At 36.1% G+C, this 19,781-nt stretch overlaps 2 protein-coding genes across 2 annotated transcripts in view; one reads left to right on the top strand and one right to left on the bottom strand.

Moving 5' to 3' along the window:
* LOC125857508 (malate dehydrogenase [NADP], chloroplastic) overlaps nucleotides 1-19,781 on the bottom strand; it is a 1,084,261-nt gene that overhangs the window by 7,926 nt on the left and 1,056,554 nt on the right. The window lies entirely within an intron of this gene.
* LOC125858864 (uncharacterized) lies at nucleotides 7,074-7,681 on the top strand. Its single transcript, XM_049538648.1, has 2 exons — nucleotides 7,074-7,232; nucleotides 7,352-7,681. Exons 1-2 carry the CDS (start codon nucleotides 7,074-7,076, stop codon nucleotides 7,679-7,681), a joined length of 489 nt encoding a protein of 162 aa, XP_049394605.1.

The raw sequence follows: 19,781 nt of genomic DNA, 5'->3' as shown, positions 1-19,781 counted from the left end.
AAAGAGAAGGGTGTGAGTTGTAGAGAGACACACTAGGATAAGGCTTTAAATAAGTTTTAAATAAGATATTTGTTTAGTGGTATTTATAGTCCTTTGAGATGAAGAGTTTAATCTTGGGTAGAGATATGATTATATTTTATCACAAGAAAGCGTGATTAGATTCCTTTTAGACAACATCAAAAATAGAGCATAGGACATGGATATATCTTTTGGGACAAGTAGTAAGAACATGTTCAAGTGCATTGATTCTATATTTAGTCATGAATAATTGTAGTATACATACCTTGGATCACTGGATAATACTTAATTTTGCTCCAATTTTACCAAGTCTCTCTTGTAACTTATGCAAATACAATGCTATAGTGCATGAGTGACTTGACTTTAAAAGTGGTATAGAGACATACAACTTAATGTACAAGATTGAGCATAAAATTCAAGATTAGAGGGCAGTATGCGCAATGTTCATTAGCCATTGAAGGATACTCACGTGATCTTAACCATCCCCGCCAACCTCTCTAACTAACATATGTTACAATTTCACCTCACAGCACGGCCAAAAATTCTAAATTGTTCCTTTTAAAAGTGTTTTTTGAGGTTGATCATCCGTCTTGATTATTGGACTCGCAGTTTACACACTTTGATCATCTGAGTGCGCCTCATATGGCTTTTCATGTTCCTAATTGTTAGATACTGCATAGGTTGGACCTGTTTCTTTCACATATTTCTTCATAATTGATTTAAAGACCATTGACAACTCATCATCATCATGCGGCTTATTTCTGTTATTACAAAGTTGTAATATATTGAGTGAATTTTGGTTCATTCCTTCAACATGATGCCTTCTTTCAATTTGTGTTCTTTAGTCTTGCCCATTTTTTCAATTTTTTTTAACTGTCAAAGCTATTATTCCATCCTTTTCTTTTGCAAGTGAGAGGAATTTCTTCTAGCTTCAATCATGCGTCTGGAGCAATATGTGTTCATTGGTGAATGTTGCCTGTTTCTTCTCACTTTTCCTTCAAATTCGAAAGTTAGATTTAGGAACCCAGACTAGCTTAGGTCCTTTGTATTGATAAAAAAGATGAATGAGATCTCTATTAATCCATATTGGTGAAGCATTTTTAGATTTTTTATTTTGCTCCAACCTGTATCTTTGACGTGATTCCTTTCCTTTATCAGGGTTGGTTTTTCTATTTGAGGTAGCTTTGAAGTTTTTATTCATGTGAGTTATAACTATTGGGCAGGTACCCCTTAAGTGACCAATACTACTACAATGTGTGCACAAATAAGAGGCTTTCTTAGGGACTTCTTTAATAAAACCTATTCCAGATTTAGTGTTATGTGTTCTATTATTGAGCTGAGTCACAATCATTGAGGACTGAGTCCATTTGTTTGCCCTCTCAAGCTCATACTTAGTTCTATATAGGTCAAGATTTATTCTTCTAGATTTTTTCCTTTCATAAAATAGTTCATCTTTTAACCTCTTTAGATCTTGGTCACCACTATTTTTTCCTTTTCCATTCCCAGTAACACTTTGTTTCAAAATTTCAGATTTGAGAGCCAAAGTGCAGGAATCAAGTTGTTGTACTTGTTCCTTTAGGAATTGATTTTATTTCTTGAGATCAGAGTTAATTTTTTCAAGATCAGTATATTCAACTTTTAAACTGTCCAAGGAAGCCAATAACTGATCTTTGTTTTCATCCAACTCTTGAACATTATCTATGAGAGTTAAAATAAGGGAAGATATTTTTTTCTTTGAAAAGAATTTTAGTTTATTTTTAAGGTCAAGAAGATTTTCCTCCCTTTTCTCAGTGTCTGATTCAGAGTCTGGTTCAGAGTCCTCAATGGCCATCAAAGTCATATCTTCTGCATCATCTTTATTTGAGTTGTCTGAATTTGTTCCCCAAGCAATATACATAGCTTTTCCAGATTCTTTTTCTTTGTTTGGGGGCAGTTTTTTTCTCATAGTTTCCATCTTTCTTGAAGAGTTTTTTTGAGGTTTTTGCTGATCATGGCTATGTCCTCACCATTCGTATCAAATTCATCAATCTCAGTTGCTTTGAAAGAAAAAATCATATATGTGTTTCTTCCACTCATTTTTGTTTCATCAACATTTATCTCGTAAGTGTTTATATTTCCTACAAGTTCATCTAAACTCATGGTTGTCAAATTATTTGCTTCTCTAATTGCAGTGGCCTTGATCTCCCACGACTTAGGTAGAGTCTTCAACACTTTATCAACAAGTTCCTTAGTAGTGTATATCATTCCCAAAGACACCAGTTCATTCACAATAGTAGTGAATCTAGTAATCATATCTTGAAGTGATTCACCATTCTCTATCTTAAATGTTTCATATTCAGTGCATAGTCTAGCAATTCTAAATTTTCTTACTTGGGGAGTTCCTTCATGTGCATTGAGTAGTGTGTCCCAAATTTGTTTTGTTATAGTACAACTAGAGATGTGATTGAACTTGTCAGGTTCAAGTCCACATACAAGAATGCACTTACCTTTAGCATTCTTTGCGAGCATTCTATAATCAGCTTCTCCATATTGAGCTTTGGGCTTTGGAATGCCTTTCCCTTCATCATCATTCATTATAGGAATAAGAGGACCATCAATAACTCTCATCCATAATTTATAGTCATGGGCTTGTAGAAAATCCTCCATTCTCACCTTCCACCATGCGTAGTAATGTCCATTGAATAAATGGTGGTATGTTGATGTGTTGACCTTCACTGTGTCCAAGAGGAAGTGCAGAATTCATAGTGATCTTATCTTGAGTTATTAGACTCTACAAAGATAACCTGCTCTGATACAAATTGTTAAAATAGTAACCCCCAGATTTGCCTAAGGAACAGGAATATTCTATCTATTCCTTTGCGGATTACATCAATTACGTTATGTAAAGCAAATAAAGTAATGACACAATATTTTATCGCGGAAAACTCCGACTCATAAAGGGTAAAAAACCATGACATACACCTCTGTGGATTTAACTCTACTTCATTAAAATTTGAGTCTCAACAAAACATTACAAACCTATGTAACCTAAGGAATTATAAACTCTAATTCCTAGACGCCAACAACCAACTAGATCGCCGACCCACTTCAAGTTATGAATTCGGATTACAACTCTTGCAATCCTAAGAACTAACTCTTATTCCTAAACTCCAACACAAACCCCCCAAGGTTTATGTTCCCAAGTCTTTAACTCACCCCAACTTGAAGACTCTTTTCCTACTCCAGTTTATACTTCACTGGATCTAGAAAGAACTAAAGATACAACTCGATAAAAACTCAATACAAGCGAACTTGACTTAAGAACTATAAAACATAAGCCTATGAATCGGTTCTTCAATTCTTGTTTTTGTTTCCTTGTGTTGGCTACACTTCGTAATCGAAAATCACTCAAATATGAACTCGCTCTATTTGATTGTATTCTACTTGTAATTCTCTGTTTAAGTGTGCAAGTTTCGTTGGAAGATTCTTGCTCTATTTGTAGACTAAGTAGACCAAGAATCTTTTTCCTACTTCAACTCTGTTTCCTTATCCATGTGGAATTTAGAAATTCTTGTAATGCACGCTTCCTCTTCCTTGAAGGAATTCTTTTTATGAAAGGAAACCTTTTTGCACTGGTTTCTTGTCGAAAAAGTAACCCTTTCACCGCTTTATAACTTTTAATTCGCGTGGTTGACGCTCTCCTTATCCTAGTCGAATTCGGTCTGAAAAGAACATGTTGGCGCAACCAGTTCCTTTCATTTGTTCCTCTATTTGTCAATTATCAAAATCTTTCTCGATCTAACATGTAACATATTAAAGGTCATCAAAAAGGTTGTCCCATTTCAGAAAGACAATGTGATGAAAACATTAATCTTTGAGGCCAATATTAGTGCCAGCGATCCTCTTAGAGAAATTTATAGAATTATCCTAAATTTGCATCGATAAATTAATCTTTATCATACAGAATTGTAATTTGTTTGTGGTGGAATTTTATGAATCTAAGCAGTGAATGAACAAGAACGTCAAAATAATATCACTACAAGGGTCCGTTCAAGAAATTAACAGTAGTACATTGAATTTTGATCCATCACAGCTCCATAGCTGTCATGGATTCAACAGATCATGTATTGGAGAAGTACCAAATAGAGTAGTTAAAGGAGAAGTAGTTAATGTTTCAACAGTGATGAAGAATTTGAAACTGAAGTAGTGATGTCAAATTCTAAAGCGGACATGGAAATTTCAAGCCAGGAATTTTTCATGAATATAAAGGTAGTGGAATAGCAACAAAATTATGACAAGGTTGTATCAAAGATAAGAGTAATTTGAATATAGATGCTTGTAACGATCTGAGACTAACCCTGATTGTAACATGGTGCTTAGAGTCACAATTGACTATAAGCTAACTTTGATACTGACATAAGTCACAAACAACTAAATATAAGCATGTATAAGAACTAAAATTATTGAGCGGAAGCATAATCATGAAATTAACTAGGACTAAATAGACTGAATATAACAACTCTAACTGTCTATTAAGCCTCTCTAATACTGAATATAGGTATCTAGGACATGACACTATGTTCCCCTTAATCAGTACATATGAATATAAATAAAATATTGGAACTAAAAATTGACTAGAGTCCTCGAATAAAAAGCTCATCACCTATTGGTTAGAAGCTATCATCTGCCTGACTAAGTCATGAATATCTGAAACTGCATCATAAAATGATGCAGCACCGAATGACGTCAATACATTGAACATACGGTATGTAAAATAGTTGAATGAAACAATTGACTAAAATTGAACATAATGAGCTAAATGAAGACCTCTGAAGATAGGCTGAAATAAAGTCAATTGAATAGTAATTGATTGTACGGGGGTTTGGCTGGGTTATTGATTGTATGATTATTGTTGTGATGTTTTGGTTGTGCCATCTGGGATTATGGGTTTTCAAATAGATTTAGATAGCTTTATTGCTTTCGCCATTTATCTTAGTATCTTTCTTATGATTCATGTGTAGTTATGCCTTTACTATTGCATCATTACCCCATTATTTACTCGCTTGTTATTATGTTATTGCACGCGAGCTTGATCGGCCTATGATGCCACTGAGCATATGTTATTTTAGTACTCATACTGCATTTTGCATCTTTTTTCTTGATGTAGATTTGAGCGCTAGTTGACCTCGTTATTCCTCCCATTGCGGTAGCTAATATTCCACACACTAAGGGTGAGCTTATTGGCGTCCGTAGTTGACTCGTCTCTTTTTGTATATTTGTGATTAGTCTTTTGTATTTTGAGATAGCCTGTATAGTTCTTATATATGACCGGTCTATACTCATTTTTTAAAAGTAGTTCACTAGGTTTTGAGATGAATCTTGTATTTTTGTTCTTGTTCGATGTTGTATATATATTCTCTTATTTACGCTGTTTGTACTATTAACCTATTTTAGAATGCTTTTGTCTATTTCCTCTGCTCCCTAGGCCATTATTGTTTGTTTTGGATCAAGATTTAACTTATCAACTGATGAGATTTAGTAGGTGTCACAATGACCCAGTTTTTGAATGGTAACAATATGCCACATCAATTTATCCATTATTAAGACAAGAAAAATGAGCAAATGATTGATTCATAGTGCAAATCCATCTAAAAGAAAATTGGTCTTTAATGAAAGGAAATGTGGTCGCTAAACGCCTTGAACCGGTCGTTGTTAGTCAATAACGACCGAAATAAACCCAGTTGTCACCGATCGCTAAAAGCTCCGTTGTTAAAAGTTAACGACCGAATTTTAAATCCTATCGTTAATGTTCTTTAGCGACCGCAAGAAATCCGGTCGTTCAACTTTCTTTTAACGACTATATATTCCTTACGTTAATTTTCATTCTGATCGTTAAGAACATTTCATTACAACATTAAAAACGGTCTATATATGTTTCATCCGCTCTACACTTATACATCTGAAAATATACAAAATAATCTATATTCATATAAAAATTTGTATTTAATTACAAAGAACTAAGCATTACTTCCTAATGATTTACCACTCCTCTTTGTAAAATATTGTATTTGTCTAACTCATTACAAAAGAAAAAAAAAGAATTGTGACATGTCCTAAAGGGACATCTTTAAACAACTAAACTCTCTTGTTCTTCAACTTGTTCATAAACATTTCCATCGCTTTTATCTGCTTCGTGCTTTCTTGAAGAATAGGTTCTTGCTAAATCTTTTGAATAATCAGGTGTAGACAGACTGCAAAAAGAATAACAAAAACACCTTAATTTAGTTCAAAATAAAGATATTCAAATTAATAAGGTGGTAAGTATTTTGAAATATAAGAAATCCACATTTTACAACTTGACAAAACATGTATTTCTGCCTAACCAAATAGCATATATTACAAACATATGAATTTCAATCAAGGTATAAGCAAATAGAAAGAAATATGATACCACCCTTAGAGTAGGTAAGACAACCAACCTAATGCAACATCACATTAGAAAAATATTAAATTCCATCTGTTAGAATATAAGATAAAGATATTCTGATTCTTTGTATATATCACATTAGTTAAGTGTATATTTAGTTCCCCTTATAGCTAGTTAGTTTCCTTAATTATAGCCTTGTATTGATTGTGTATAAACCATTGATATCAATGAAATAGGCAAGGGATTAAACTCTTTCATTGTATCAGATTTCTAAGGGAAAACCTTATGCTTCCTCTTCAACACCGTCTCCCCTCCCTCTCTTCTTCGTCTCTTCTCTATCATCATGTCGGAATCAAAATCTTCCTTTCACCCTGCTCTTGATGTATCCAACATCAAGAACCATGTTCCTATCGTTCTTGAGATGGAGAACGTCTAGTATTCCACATGGGTGGAACTATTTAAGATTCACGCACGATCCCATCGAGTTCTTGACCATATTATTCCTCCGGCAAAGGCCAAGGACAAAACGCCGAAAACAGATGAGAAGAAAGAACTTTGGTAGCCTCTTGATGCTAATGTTCTACAGTGGATCTATGCCACTATATCTCATGATCTTCTATATACGATTCTTGAGCCCGACACCACGGCAATGGAGGCTTGGAATAGATTGCGTGACATATTCCAAGATAACAAACACTCTCATACCGTCACTCTTGAGTACAATTTCACTCATGTGAACATGGAAGATTTTCCAAGTGTCTCTGCCTATTGTCAACACCTCAAATCTTTGTCAGACCAACTCAAGAATGTCGGCTCTTCCGTCGACAACAATAGATAGTTCTTCAACTAGTCTCTAGCCTCACCGAACCCTATAAAGGTGTGGCCACTCTCATTCGCCAACGTGATCCTTTACCCCAATTTTATCAGGCTCGTTCGATGCTCACTCTTGAAGAGGCCGGCCTTGCTAAGAAGGCGGAGCATAGCTTCTCATCAACTATGGTTGCTCGTGAGTCGACTGGCTCGCATGATGTTGTTGATCATTCCTCTTCACACCACAATACTAATGATGGGAAGAGGAACCAATACCGCAACAATAATCGCAACAACAATGGTGGTCGTGGAGGCAGCAAGGGTGGTACCGGTGGCGGGGGTAAGACTGGAGGTGGTGGTCAGATGGGGGGTGGCAACAGCCGCGGTGGCGGACAGCTGCCAGCAGGTCAGCATCCACCACCCAATTCTCCATGGGTTGGAGGTTAGTCGTGGCCTTGGATGGCACCGTGAGCTCCCTGGGCTATACCTCATTGTCCATATCCGTCAAACTTATGGACAAGGCCTAATTATGGACAGCCGCCGAAACAACAGCCTGGTATACTTGGGCCCAGACCGCAACAGGCCTACACGACAGCTCCATCTCCAACCGACATTGAAGTTGCAATACATACTCTTAGAATCACTCCTCCGGATGCGAATTGGTACATGGATACCGAGGCCACTTCTCATATGATATCCGCACAAGGTAACCTCACGTTTTATTTTAATATGAGCAATAAATGTGGTATAATAGTTGGAAATGGTCAATCAATTCCAATTCATGGTTATGGTCACATTAAATTATCTTCGCCATGTCCTCCCTTACAATTAAACAATGTCCTTCATGCCCCTCACCTTGTTAAAAATTTGGTGTCAGTTAGAAAATTTACAACTGATAACTCTGTCTCTATTGAATTTGATCCGTGTGGGTTTTCTGTGAACGATTTTTGGACGGGGAGACCGGTAATGAGGTGCGAAAGTTGGGGCAAGCTGTATCCCATCACTACTCCAACAACTTCTCCATCTACTTTTGCTGTTTTGGCACTATCCCTTTGGCATGATCGTCTGGGTCACTCGGGAACACCTGTTTTAAACTCTCTTAAGAAGAATAAATTGATTGAATGTAATCAAATTAAAGACACTTGTATTTGTCATTCTTGCCCTCTTGGAAAACATGTTAAGTTGCCCTTTTATCCTTCAAATTCTCGCAGTGCTATGCCATTTGATATTATCCATAGTTGTCACGACCCAAAAATGGATGTGATGGCACTCATCGTATCCCACCAAGACAAGTCAACCTAAAACTCAATCATTTCGATAAAGTGCGGAAATAAAGCAAAGTTCAATAACAATTACTATTACGAAAACAAGTCAACTTAATTCAATCCCCAAAATCTAGTTGTCACGTGCACAAGCCTCTAATGTAAATACTAGAATTGAATAAAATACGCAAGTATCAAATGACGTTGTCTTTCAAGTAAAAACAAAATCATAAACAGGAGTAAGAAGGTTCGCTGAGATGACAAACAACTACCTCTCAGATCTCCACAGAAAGCCTCGAAAACGAAGAGAATGGAAGGTATCACGAAGATCCGGGCTCGTAACCTACAAAAGATTGTAGAAGCAAGGGGTGAGTACCAAACCACACGGTACTCAACAATCAAACCTCTAAACACAAGCTAAGGGTACAAAATACGGGTATTCCTTACACCCCATCCTAACCTTCATAACTACAACCTGCATAAAACCAGCCCAACCTAACAATTCACAGTTTACAAAGCATACAGCTCAACAACAGCACTCTAATAGATTATATATTCTCAATAACAACTCAATATTCATCAATAACAAGTTTCACAGAAAGGCACTCACAAGATCAGCAACACACAAGATCAAGTTCATCAATAATAAAAATGTGCAATGCAATGAAATGCAATGTCAAGTATAGTGATGCATGTTTGACCTAATGATACACACCCGTTGTCTCTCAGTCCGGGACCCATGGGGGACATATATGTCCATACATCCATCGCGGCGCGCGGTACGTCCCTCGAAATGGTACATTCTCTTTAATTTCTTATTCTCTCTCAATGCACATAACACTTGTCACAACCATGTCTCAAAACAATGCAAATGACATGTTCACACAAATAATTAGGAGATGACCATTTTCATAGCGTTGCACAATTCACAATAACACAATCATGATACAACTCCAACAATGATTCAACAAGTCTTTTAAACAATTCTCAACACATCACACAAACAATTGATCACATTACTCCCAAACATATACCACAAGGAAATACACGAATTTCATACGCTTAACAAGGGTTTAGAAATCCACTTGCCTCAATCGATCAAGAATTCACTCCCAGACTTGAGCCTTCCCTTTTCGTTGAGCTTCCAAATCAATGCAATCTATTCAAGTACATAGTCACAATAAGATTTCGAAACTAACAACATCCATATTACTATAGGTTTATCCTAGACCCATATGATCACCCAAATCTATAATCAAGTTCCTAAGTTTTAAGCTTAGGGTTAAGTTTCAACTCTTTTCCAATATCATAATTCGAATGGTATTTATATGATACGATAGATCTAATATTTAATTACCTATCTTGATATGCCAAAACTTAACTCATAATGTGATAATAATAATAAGAGATTAAGCCAAATTACCAATCATCCACGGAAAGAACACCACCTTTGAACCTAAGAATACATACGTCCTCACTGTATCTCTAATTCAAATTCCTAATTGCTAACCACACATAGTGTAGCAATCATTACCTATCAACTTTTCATTAAAGTTAGTCACACAATTTTTCCTAGACCCACGTTCAACAACTACCAATTTCCATTCACCTTATCCTTCCATTTATGACAAATATTTTGTCTTTTCTCTTTTTCAATGTTTAGCAATACACATCANCAATTTTTCCTAGACCCACGTTGAACAACTACCAATTTCCATTCACCTTATCCTTCCATTTATGACAAATATTTTGTCTTTTCTCTTTTTCAATGTTTAGCAATACACATCAAATTATCTATAATCAAATCACTCAACCAATATATTAAAAATTGATTCACAATACGATAATAAAAATAAACTTACAATCGATACCGCACAACTTAATCAACTTACAGTGACATACTGTATACGCCTTTCTTAATTCCTAATGATTAATTCAAAAAAAGAATCATTGCCCAATCATCACTCCATTAATACCAATCCATAATTGGCAAAGAATTAAGGGTAAAACAAAAGAATACACTGCACCTATCTAATCTACAAACTTACGAAGCAAATCATCCCTTTCCTACCTAATATAATATTATTTCCACACATATACATATGTAGAAATTAATGAAGAGCATACAGAGCACTTGACACAGTACCTGAAGCAAATCGAGACTCGCGATGCCGAAACCCTTCGCCCTTTTCTTCTTTTCCTTTTTCAGTTATGACCAAAATATTAAGCCCCAAATAATTTAATTCATTTTAACCCATGGTCAAGTGGTATAGAGTCTTTAATAAATGATCACTTTAACCCACTAACTATCGATTAATTAACTTAAGTTAAACGAATAGTTCAAAATTTCCAAAAATGACCTTCCGGGTCATCACAATAGTGGTCTTTGGACGCCCCCTGTTTTGAGTTCATCAGGTCATCAATATTATGTCTTGTTTGTGGATGATTATTCAAAAATTTTGTGGACTTTTCCTGTATCACACAAATCACAAACGTTTTCCACATTTTTGAGTTTCAAGACATTTATTCGAACCCAATTTGAGTAGGACATAAAGAATATACAATGTGATAATGGCACGGAATTTGATAATAGCCCCTTTTGGGATTTTTGTAAAGTAATTTGTCTTTCGTTTCGTCTTTCCTGTCCTCATACATCCCCTCAAAATGGGACAGCTGAAAGACAAATTCGTACGATCAACAACATTGTTCGTACTTTATTGTCCCATGCTTCCCTTCCTCCTTCCTTTTGGCATCATGTGTTGCAAATGGCGACTTACCTTCTCAATATCCTTCCTCATTAGCTATTAAATTATCAATCTCCTCTTCGCAACCTTTATCAAAAAGATCCGTCTTATTCTCATCTTCGAGTGTTTGGGTGTTTATGTTATCCTCTTATTCCCTCTACAACCATAAACAAACTCCAACCCTGGTCAACTCTTTGTGTTTTTTTAGGGTATCCGTCAAATCATCGTGGGTATAAGTATTTTGATTTGTCATCTAGAAAAATCATCATTAACCGTCACGTAAAATTTGATGAGACACAATTTCCCTATGCAAAGTCTCATACTCCTCAAACTCACACTTACAGGTTTCTAGATGATGGGTCATTTCCTTACCTGGTCCATCATTTCACTACCTCTCCTATCCCACAAGTTGCACCTGTTCATAATGCACTCGTACCCACCTCGCCTAGCCTAGCGAGTGGTTCCGTTGTGCCCAGCATGCAGCACGGCCTTCCCCAATTGACTACTAGCCTTCCCAGTCAACTATACCGAGCCCATCTACTCATTTCACTCTCTCATCCAACTCTCTTCCTAAGAGTCAACATAGGATTTCAAAGCCTAAGAAGTCTTTCAGCCTTCTTACATTAGCGTTTAAATCACCCCTCCCTTGTAACCTTGTGTCTACTCTTCGTGACCTGAATTGGATATTGGCTATGGATGATGAATATAATGCTCTTATTGAAAATAAGACGTGGGAGTTAGTTCCCCGTCCTCCAAATGTTAATGTAATTAGGTCTATGTGGATTTTTGCTCATAAAGAACGATCTGATGGTTCATTAGAGAGGTATAAATCCCATCTTGTAGGTGATAGTAAAACTCAACAGGTTGGCGTGGATTGTGGTGAGACATTTAGTCCGATCGTCAAACCAAAGACTATTCGCACGGTTCTCAGTTTGGCTCTCTCTAAGGCTAGGCAGATTCATCAGCTTGACATCAAAAATGCCTTCTTACATGGGGAACTCAAAGAGACTGTGTACATGTATCAACCTTTGGGGTATCGAGATCTTGCTAGCCCTAATCATGTGTGTTTGCTGAAGAAATCGCTCTATGGGCTCAAATAGGCTCCAAGGGCTTGGTATAAGAGGTTTGCTGACTATGGCCGTACTCTTAGGTTTTCTCAAAGTACTTCGGATCATTCGTTGTTCATTTATCGTCGAGGTACTTCTATGTCTTATCTTTTACTGTATGTCGATGACATCATTTTGACTACTTCCTCGAATAAGCTTCGTCAGTCTATCATCTCCCTTCTTAGCTCAGAATTTGCTATGAAGGACTTGGGCAATTTGAGCTATTTTTTGGGCATTGCAGTCACTCGTCATGAAGGTGGTTTATTTTTATCACAAAAGAAATATGCTACTGAGATCATTGAACGAGTTGGCATGTCATCATGCAAGGCATCTCCCACTCCGGTTGATACAAAATCGAAGCTTGGTACTATTACGAGCAAACTGTTTGAGGATCCATCTCTTTATAGGAGTCTTGCTGGAGCACTTCAGTACTTTGCGTTCACAAGACCCGATATTATGTATGCAGTGCAGCAGGTATACTTATTCATGCATGACCCGAGGGAGGAACACATGCACGCACTAAAGCGCATTTTGCGCTACATACAGGGTACTATGGACTTTGGTCTTCACCTATTTTCTTCATCCTCATCCACATCTACTCTTATTTCATACACTGATGCTAATTGGGGTGGATGCCCAGACACGCGACGTTCAATGTCGGGTTACTGTGTCTTTCTGGGTAATAACTTGATCTCTTGGTACGCTAAACGTCAGGCTACTTTATCCCGTTCTAGTGCATAGGCTGAATATCAAGGGGTTGCTAATGTGGTTTCTGAGTCATATTGGTTGCGAAATTTGCTTTTGGAACTTCATTGTCCTATCCAACAGGCTACATTGGTGTATTTTGACAATGTGAGTGCCACATATCTTGCTAGTAATCTTGTTCAGCATCAATGCACTAAGCATACTGAAATAGATATACATTTTGTACGAGAAAAGGTGGCTCGCGGTTCGAGTGTTACATGTCCCCTCACGTTATCAGATTGCAGACATATTCATCAAGGTCTTCCGTTGGTGTTTTTTGAGGATTTTCGGGACAGTCTTAGCATTCGGCGACCTCCCGTTTCGACTGAGGGGGCATGTTAGAATATATGATAAAAATATTCTTATTCTTTGTATATATCACATTAGTTAAGTGTATATTTAGTTCCTCTTATAGCTAGTTAGTTTCCTTAATTATAGCCTTGTATTGATTGTATATAAACCATTGATATCACTGAAATAGGCAAGGGATTAAACTCTTTCACCATCAAAAATTATTGAATGGAGTAGTTCAGATAAACACCCGAAGATACAACTTAAGAATGTAAGCTCTATATGACTACTCGAACTAGCAAGATCAAAAGAAGACAAAGATGATACAAATTAATTCAACAACTTTTGTCGATACACCAAAATCATGCATGTTTAATGCAACTTTATTAACAAGTATGTCTACTCCTTAAAACATATCGTATCAAGATAAAAAAGAACTAGAGAGAGATCTAATATGCAGGAAACAAGCTAAACCTTATCAGATAGTTGAAAAAAGAAAAGTTTTAACTAACACAAATATAAGTTGTTGAATTAACGTGCACAAATTTTTTGAATGAAGATCAAGTTATGGTTAAGGTCTATTGTGAACCACACAAACTAAGCCAAGCCAACAATATTTACAAGAATATGCGTCTTTGATCTTACAAAAAATGATATAAGAAATCATTCTTCCAGTTGAACAGAGACAATAACATCTCATGCAAACAACAATACAATGGAAGTGACATTTAAAATATAGCAGAATATCTCCACATTCACACCTTGCGAGTTCAAATTTCTGAAGGATTTTTATTCAAAGAAGTAAAATTAACGTATTGCTCTCATTTATTTACCTGTCGCTGAGGAAAATAACCAAAGAGATTAGTTATGGAGCTCCAGTTTTCTTTCTTTTCTCCTTATGCATGTTGCTTCGTAGAGAGCAAATGCCCATCAAGTGCATATTTAACTACGGTTGCACCCTAATTCTTACTCAGCCAAGCAAAACAGAGAAAAGAAGTTAAGAGTAATCCCTTTGGAAAAGTTGCATAAATTGATAATAAACCACACGAAACACAGGAAAAAGTTGAATTATAGGACAATAAATCTCACCATTGCTAATTGTCGTAGCCCGGAAAGAACCAAAAATCCAAAACTCAGTTTACATGGACAGTCATATGTCATGAATTAGAAAAAACAGCAATCAAATAGGAGTATTTATACGTCCCAACATGCCAAATCACATCAAAAGAAATAAATACGACCAATCGTAAAGATTAAACACAGAAGTAGAACACTAGATCAAACCATCACACCCAAAAGCACAACAAGCACTGAGTAGAATAGTCGTAGGATAGAATGAACCCAAAATTCCCAAATTCAGTTCAATGTAGAGTCATATGTCACGCATAAAAAATCTCTGTGTCTATGCAGTATAAATCTTATGTGTAAAGTGCAGGTCAATAACAAGCTAGTAGAGTACAAGCTACATAGATTTGATTTGACTCATCACAACCCCTAAACATGTAGAGTATATGACATAGATTTCTTTTTCATTATTTAGAGTACCTACAGTATTTGCATTATTTGTATATTGCTTTGCATATGACTGCAATCTCAAAAATATATATATAGTTGTGTTGGGGAGGTGAATGTTATGTACACAGTAAGGTAAGAAAGGATTGTTTAACACCCTTGTTTTTTGGGTAAACTGTGTTGTAGTTATTGTACGTCTGTACATTATATTGTCATTAAATGTCATTATTAAAGTTTCAGTCGTTTTAGTTTACTGTCTCTTATTAACTTTTTTTTTTTTGCATTTTTGGTTTTGCATAGAAATTTTTGGTTTGTATGACATAGCGAGCCATAACAGGTTCAAGTAAATGAGTTGAATTTTGTCTAGGACGCAATATTTATCAATCAAAAAGAATGAGTAGCATAGTACAAACTATCCCGAACCGCCACAAGGGCCACATAACTGAATGAAAAAGAAACAAAACAACAACAAATTAAAAGGCCAAATCTATGTACGAATAAGATCTACCACTTCTTTTGAATTGTCGCATGTAAAATATACCTAAAACAAAACCAAATGACTAGATTTATAACATGGTTTGTCAACTGATGTAATTTTCAATTTGAATTCTCAAGGTTAGCTTTATTGATTTTAGAGAAGTTGAAGTTTACCTATTTGATAATGATATAAAAAAAAAAGCACTCCTTATCTGATTAATTTATTCCAAACCCATTCATAAGAATTTATGACAAAGGAGATACTATCTGTCTGTCACATCTATGAGCAAAATTGTTGTAGCTAATTCAAAGATGTATAGATGATTTCTTGCTAATGGTCCACACGAAGCACATGAAAAATTGAATTTTGAAACAAAAAATCTCACTACCGCAAATTCCTACAGTCCATAAAGAACCAAAAAGTTCCAAACTCAGTTCACATATACAGATCTATATCATACACATGTAAAACAAACCTCAAATAGAAACATACGTATATCCCAACAGGCCAAATTGCACATAAGAGAAATAGATCAAACTAAGAGGCAAGATCAAATAGAGAAACAGAATTCCAGATCAAACCATCGGCACTTCTATCAGTAAACCTAGAAGACTTCAGGGAAAAAGACACGGAGCAAACCTAAGCAAAAACAATGTGGAATGAAGCAGCTCACTCTTGAAACTGGGGAGCTGCTAACCTTAGCAAAATACATTTGCAGTCATAAAAATAATATATAGAAAGTAGTGTCATATATGACTGATCTACTAGTAACTTAATCAGACAAATCCAAGCATGCAGTTTGTTGTCGTGAGGTCACAAGCTAAGTCATTAACTATGAAAGCAAGACTAATTGATAGATTTCATTAAGAGAGGACAGGAAGTAGAGCTTCCACCAGTTTATAATCGATTAATGCAAGCCATGCAAATCCAATTCAAAAATTCCAAAATTGCAGGCCACATTGCGATATTTCACTCTGAAAAACTATGTCAATTTACAAAGTAAAATGTACAATGGACCAGTTAGGAATCATGATATGTGGAAATGGATAAAAGCAAGACATGAAGGAGAAAGGGATGATACAAACATGGTAGACGTTAAACCTGATAAAGACCTTATAGGTCAGGCACGTCGATTGTGGATCTCAGATTGCTTTACAAAGGTTGTTGTTTTATAATGCATGGTAAAAAAAAAATGCTAATATATGTTTGCATATCATCATGCTTTTCATATAAAGAATGTGAACTTATGGTAACTCCAGGTGTAATTGCTAGTTTACTACCATGTCTCACCCTTAGAGTACGTTGAGAATCTCCCCTACTCTTGACTTAATACCTTTCAGATACTCAATTAGAACGCGCTACTGTACAAGCTGGCCTCCTGAGAGAGAAACAGAGAGAGTAAATTATATCAACAATTTTCTCCATGAATGCCAAAAAACAAATATCGACTATTGAATCCCTACCGAACGTATCAAAGTCCGTTCCATTCTCTTCTTAATAACTGCAAAAAAATTCCTCAAGCAAAATATCACCTTTTCCAACCATTCTTCCATCTACCAAGAGCTTGTTCCATTCTTCCTCTGGTGTTGTATTGAAGGGTAACGTAATTTCCTTAAAGTCAACATCAACATTTGAAGCAATTGTAAAGTCAAGTCGTAAGGAGGTGGTCAATTTTGCATTGCTTTGTTGGTCAAAAGACCGTAGAGAGTGAGTTAAAGTTTCTCACACTCCATAAGGGGATATAAGTTTTGTATGTCTACTGCCAATAGGGGTGTTCACGATTTGGTTTGGGTCAGTTATTGGTTAAAACCAAAATCAAACGAACTTAATCGGTTTTAAAATTATCAAAACCAAACCAAACCAAATATAATATACATTTATCGGTTTGGTTGTTTTCGATTTTGGTTCGGTTATTAACCATACATAAAAATAAAAGAAACAATTCATTCAAAACATTAAAAAAGTGACAACAATCCATTCAAACAAAAAAATAGTTAGAATGACTGGCATTACAGAATTTTCGATCATTGAATTTACTGAATAAAACTTCAAAATTCACTATTTTGGCATAGAAGGAAGAGACAATGACATTTTGAGTCCCACAAAGAATTTCCATAGACACTCATATACATGAAACCAATAAGAAAAATATTTTCACCTTAGACATTTTTTCTTTCATAAGTAAATTATAAATAAATTTTGATGAAACATATATAAAATCTTTAAAATTGTTTATGAATATAATATATTATGTATGTATAATAATAAAATTTATGTATATGACTTGTTGGTCTGATTCGGTTATTTCTTCAATTTTTTTTCGAACAAAACCATAATCAAACCAAATACTATCGGTTTTTAACAAACTAAAACCAAACAAACCAAAACCCAAATTAAATCGGTTTGGTTTGGTTTTTCGATTTGGATCGGTTTTATCCAAACCATGAACACCCTTAACTGTCAATGTTAACTGACAAATACATTGCCTCTAGAGAGTCTATATAACACCCCGTATCCAAAAACAAAACTTAATGCAGATTTCCAGAAGTTGCAGGTTCAACCCACGGTTGCTACCCACGGACCGTAGGGTGACCCACGGCCCGTGTTACTGGTATGTGGTTCGCATCTGCATCTATCCCCAGAAATTCAAACAAAAACCATTCTAAGGCATGACCCACAGACTGACTTGACAGATCGTGGATACATTGACGGATCGTCGATCAGTCCATAGGTCGAGGCCCTCAGAACCTGGTCTCTAAAGTCGATCGACGGACTGACATGACGGATGTGAATCCATCGACGGATCGTCGATCAGTCCGTAGGTCGAGGCCCTTAGAACCTAGTCTCTCAAGTCATCGACGGACTGACAGGACGGATTGTGGATCCATCGACAGATCGTCGATCAGTCCGTAGGTCGCTTCAGCAGATTTTAAGTCAAGGTTCAAGAACGCAGCAAGATTCTATCAGTTCCAGCTCCGAAATCGAAAGATTTCTCCGTGGAATTCATCACCAGGTATGTGGGATTTCACTAATGGGTTCCTTTCGCCCATTAGGTCCCTAGAATTCAGTCAGATTCTTGATTCCCTTATTATTATTTAGACCTAGGGTTTCTAGAACTNTCGTCGATCAGTCCGTAGGTCACTTCAGCAGATTTTAAGTCAGGATTCAAGAACGTAGCAAGATTCTATCAGTTCCAGCTCCGAAATTGAAAGATTTCTCCGTGGAATTCATCACCAGGTATGTGGGATTTCACTAATGGGTTCCTTTCGCCCATTAGGTCCCTAGAATTCAGTCAGATTCTTGATTCCCTTATTATTATTTAGACCTAGGGTTTCTAGAACTTCAGCAGATTATCATGAATTAGTTATTTAAATGTTCCAAATCAGATTATCATGTTATTATTTCGTTTCTTACATGAATTTCAGAACCCTAGCTATGTATTTCTTTAGTTCTTGAATTACACATGCTAGGTCAGATATTTCAGTTATTCAGTTATACATGCCTCAGTTATTAATGCATCAATATCAGTTTAATTGTTGCATTCTTAGTTTGCATGTTCAGTTCGAGCTATCCAGTAACTTACAGAAATTCAGTCATAATGTGTTAATTACTTAATCCATTGGGAGTAGCATAATACCGAGTTGGACTAGGGTTCAGCGTACCCAAATAGTCCCAGAACTACTAGCCATGTAGGTTGTAAGTCCCCTCTGTGGGCATCATTTCAGTGATGACACCAGCATGCCTCTATACCTCTGGCAGGGTATATTGGGTCCTCTCGATGGGGCGTATACATCGGACTCCACAGTTAGCTCATGTGGTTTTATTATCGGTTATTAGTAGCTCCCACAGTTTAGTCAAATTCTATTGCATTGACCATTTATCAGTATAGTCAGAATTCAGTTTCAGCATGTTATAAATTGGTCACTGCATTCAGTATTTATATCATGTTCAGATTATATCATTGCGTATTTGCTTTATTCAGTTATATGTTATTTCAGTTGTATTCTATCCTGCATGCTCAGTACCTTTCAAGTACTGACGCATATGTGCGCTACATCTTCTCGTGATGTAGGTTCAAGTTTTCAGCATCCAGATCACACTTAGATCGGTTCCCAATCTCCAGTTCAGCAGAATCAGTGGTGAGTCCCCATTCTCCGAAGACAATAGTCATGAGTCTCTTTTCAGTATTTTTAGTCCTTTATTTTCAGTTTTGCTAGACTTAGTTGGGGCCTGTCCCAGCATTTCTAGTCAGTTAGAGGCTATTTTCAAACATAGTTAGATTCAGCTTAGAATTGAGTTAATATCTTCTTTGTATTAAACTCACCAGTTTTCATATATCTCAGTTATAGTATATGGGTATTCCCCATCTTTTCATTTTATTTATAATTTAGCTTCCGCATCAGTTTATTA

Source organism: Solanum stenotomum, chromosome 3 (genome assembly GCF_019186545.1).
Source record: "Solanum stenotomum isolate F172 chromosome 3, ASM1918654v1, whole genome shotgun sequence".
Lineage (NCBI taxonomy): Eukaryota > Viridiplantae > Streptophyta > Magnoliopsida > Solanales > Solanaceae > Solanum > Solanum stenotomum.
The sequence above is the reverse complement of the archived record's forward strand: the minus strand, read 5'-3'. Positions and strand labels throughout refer to the sequence as shown.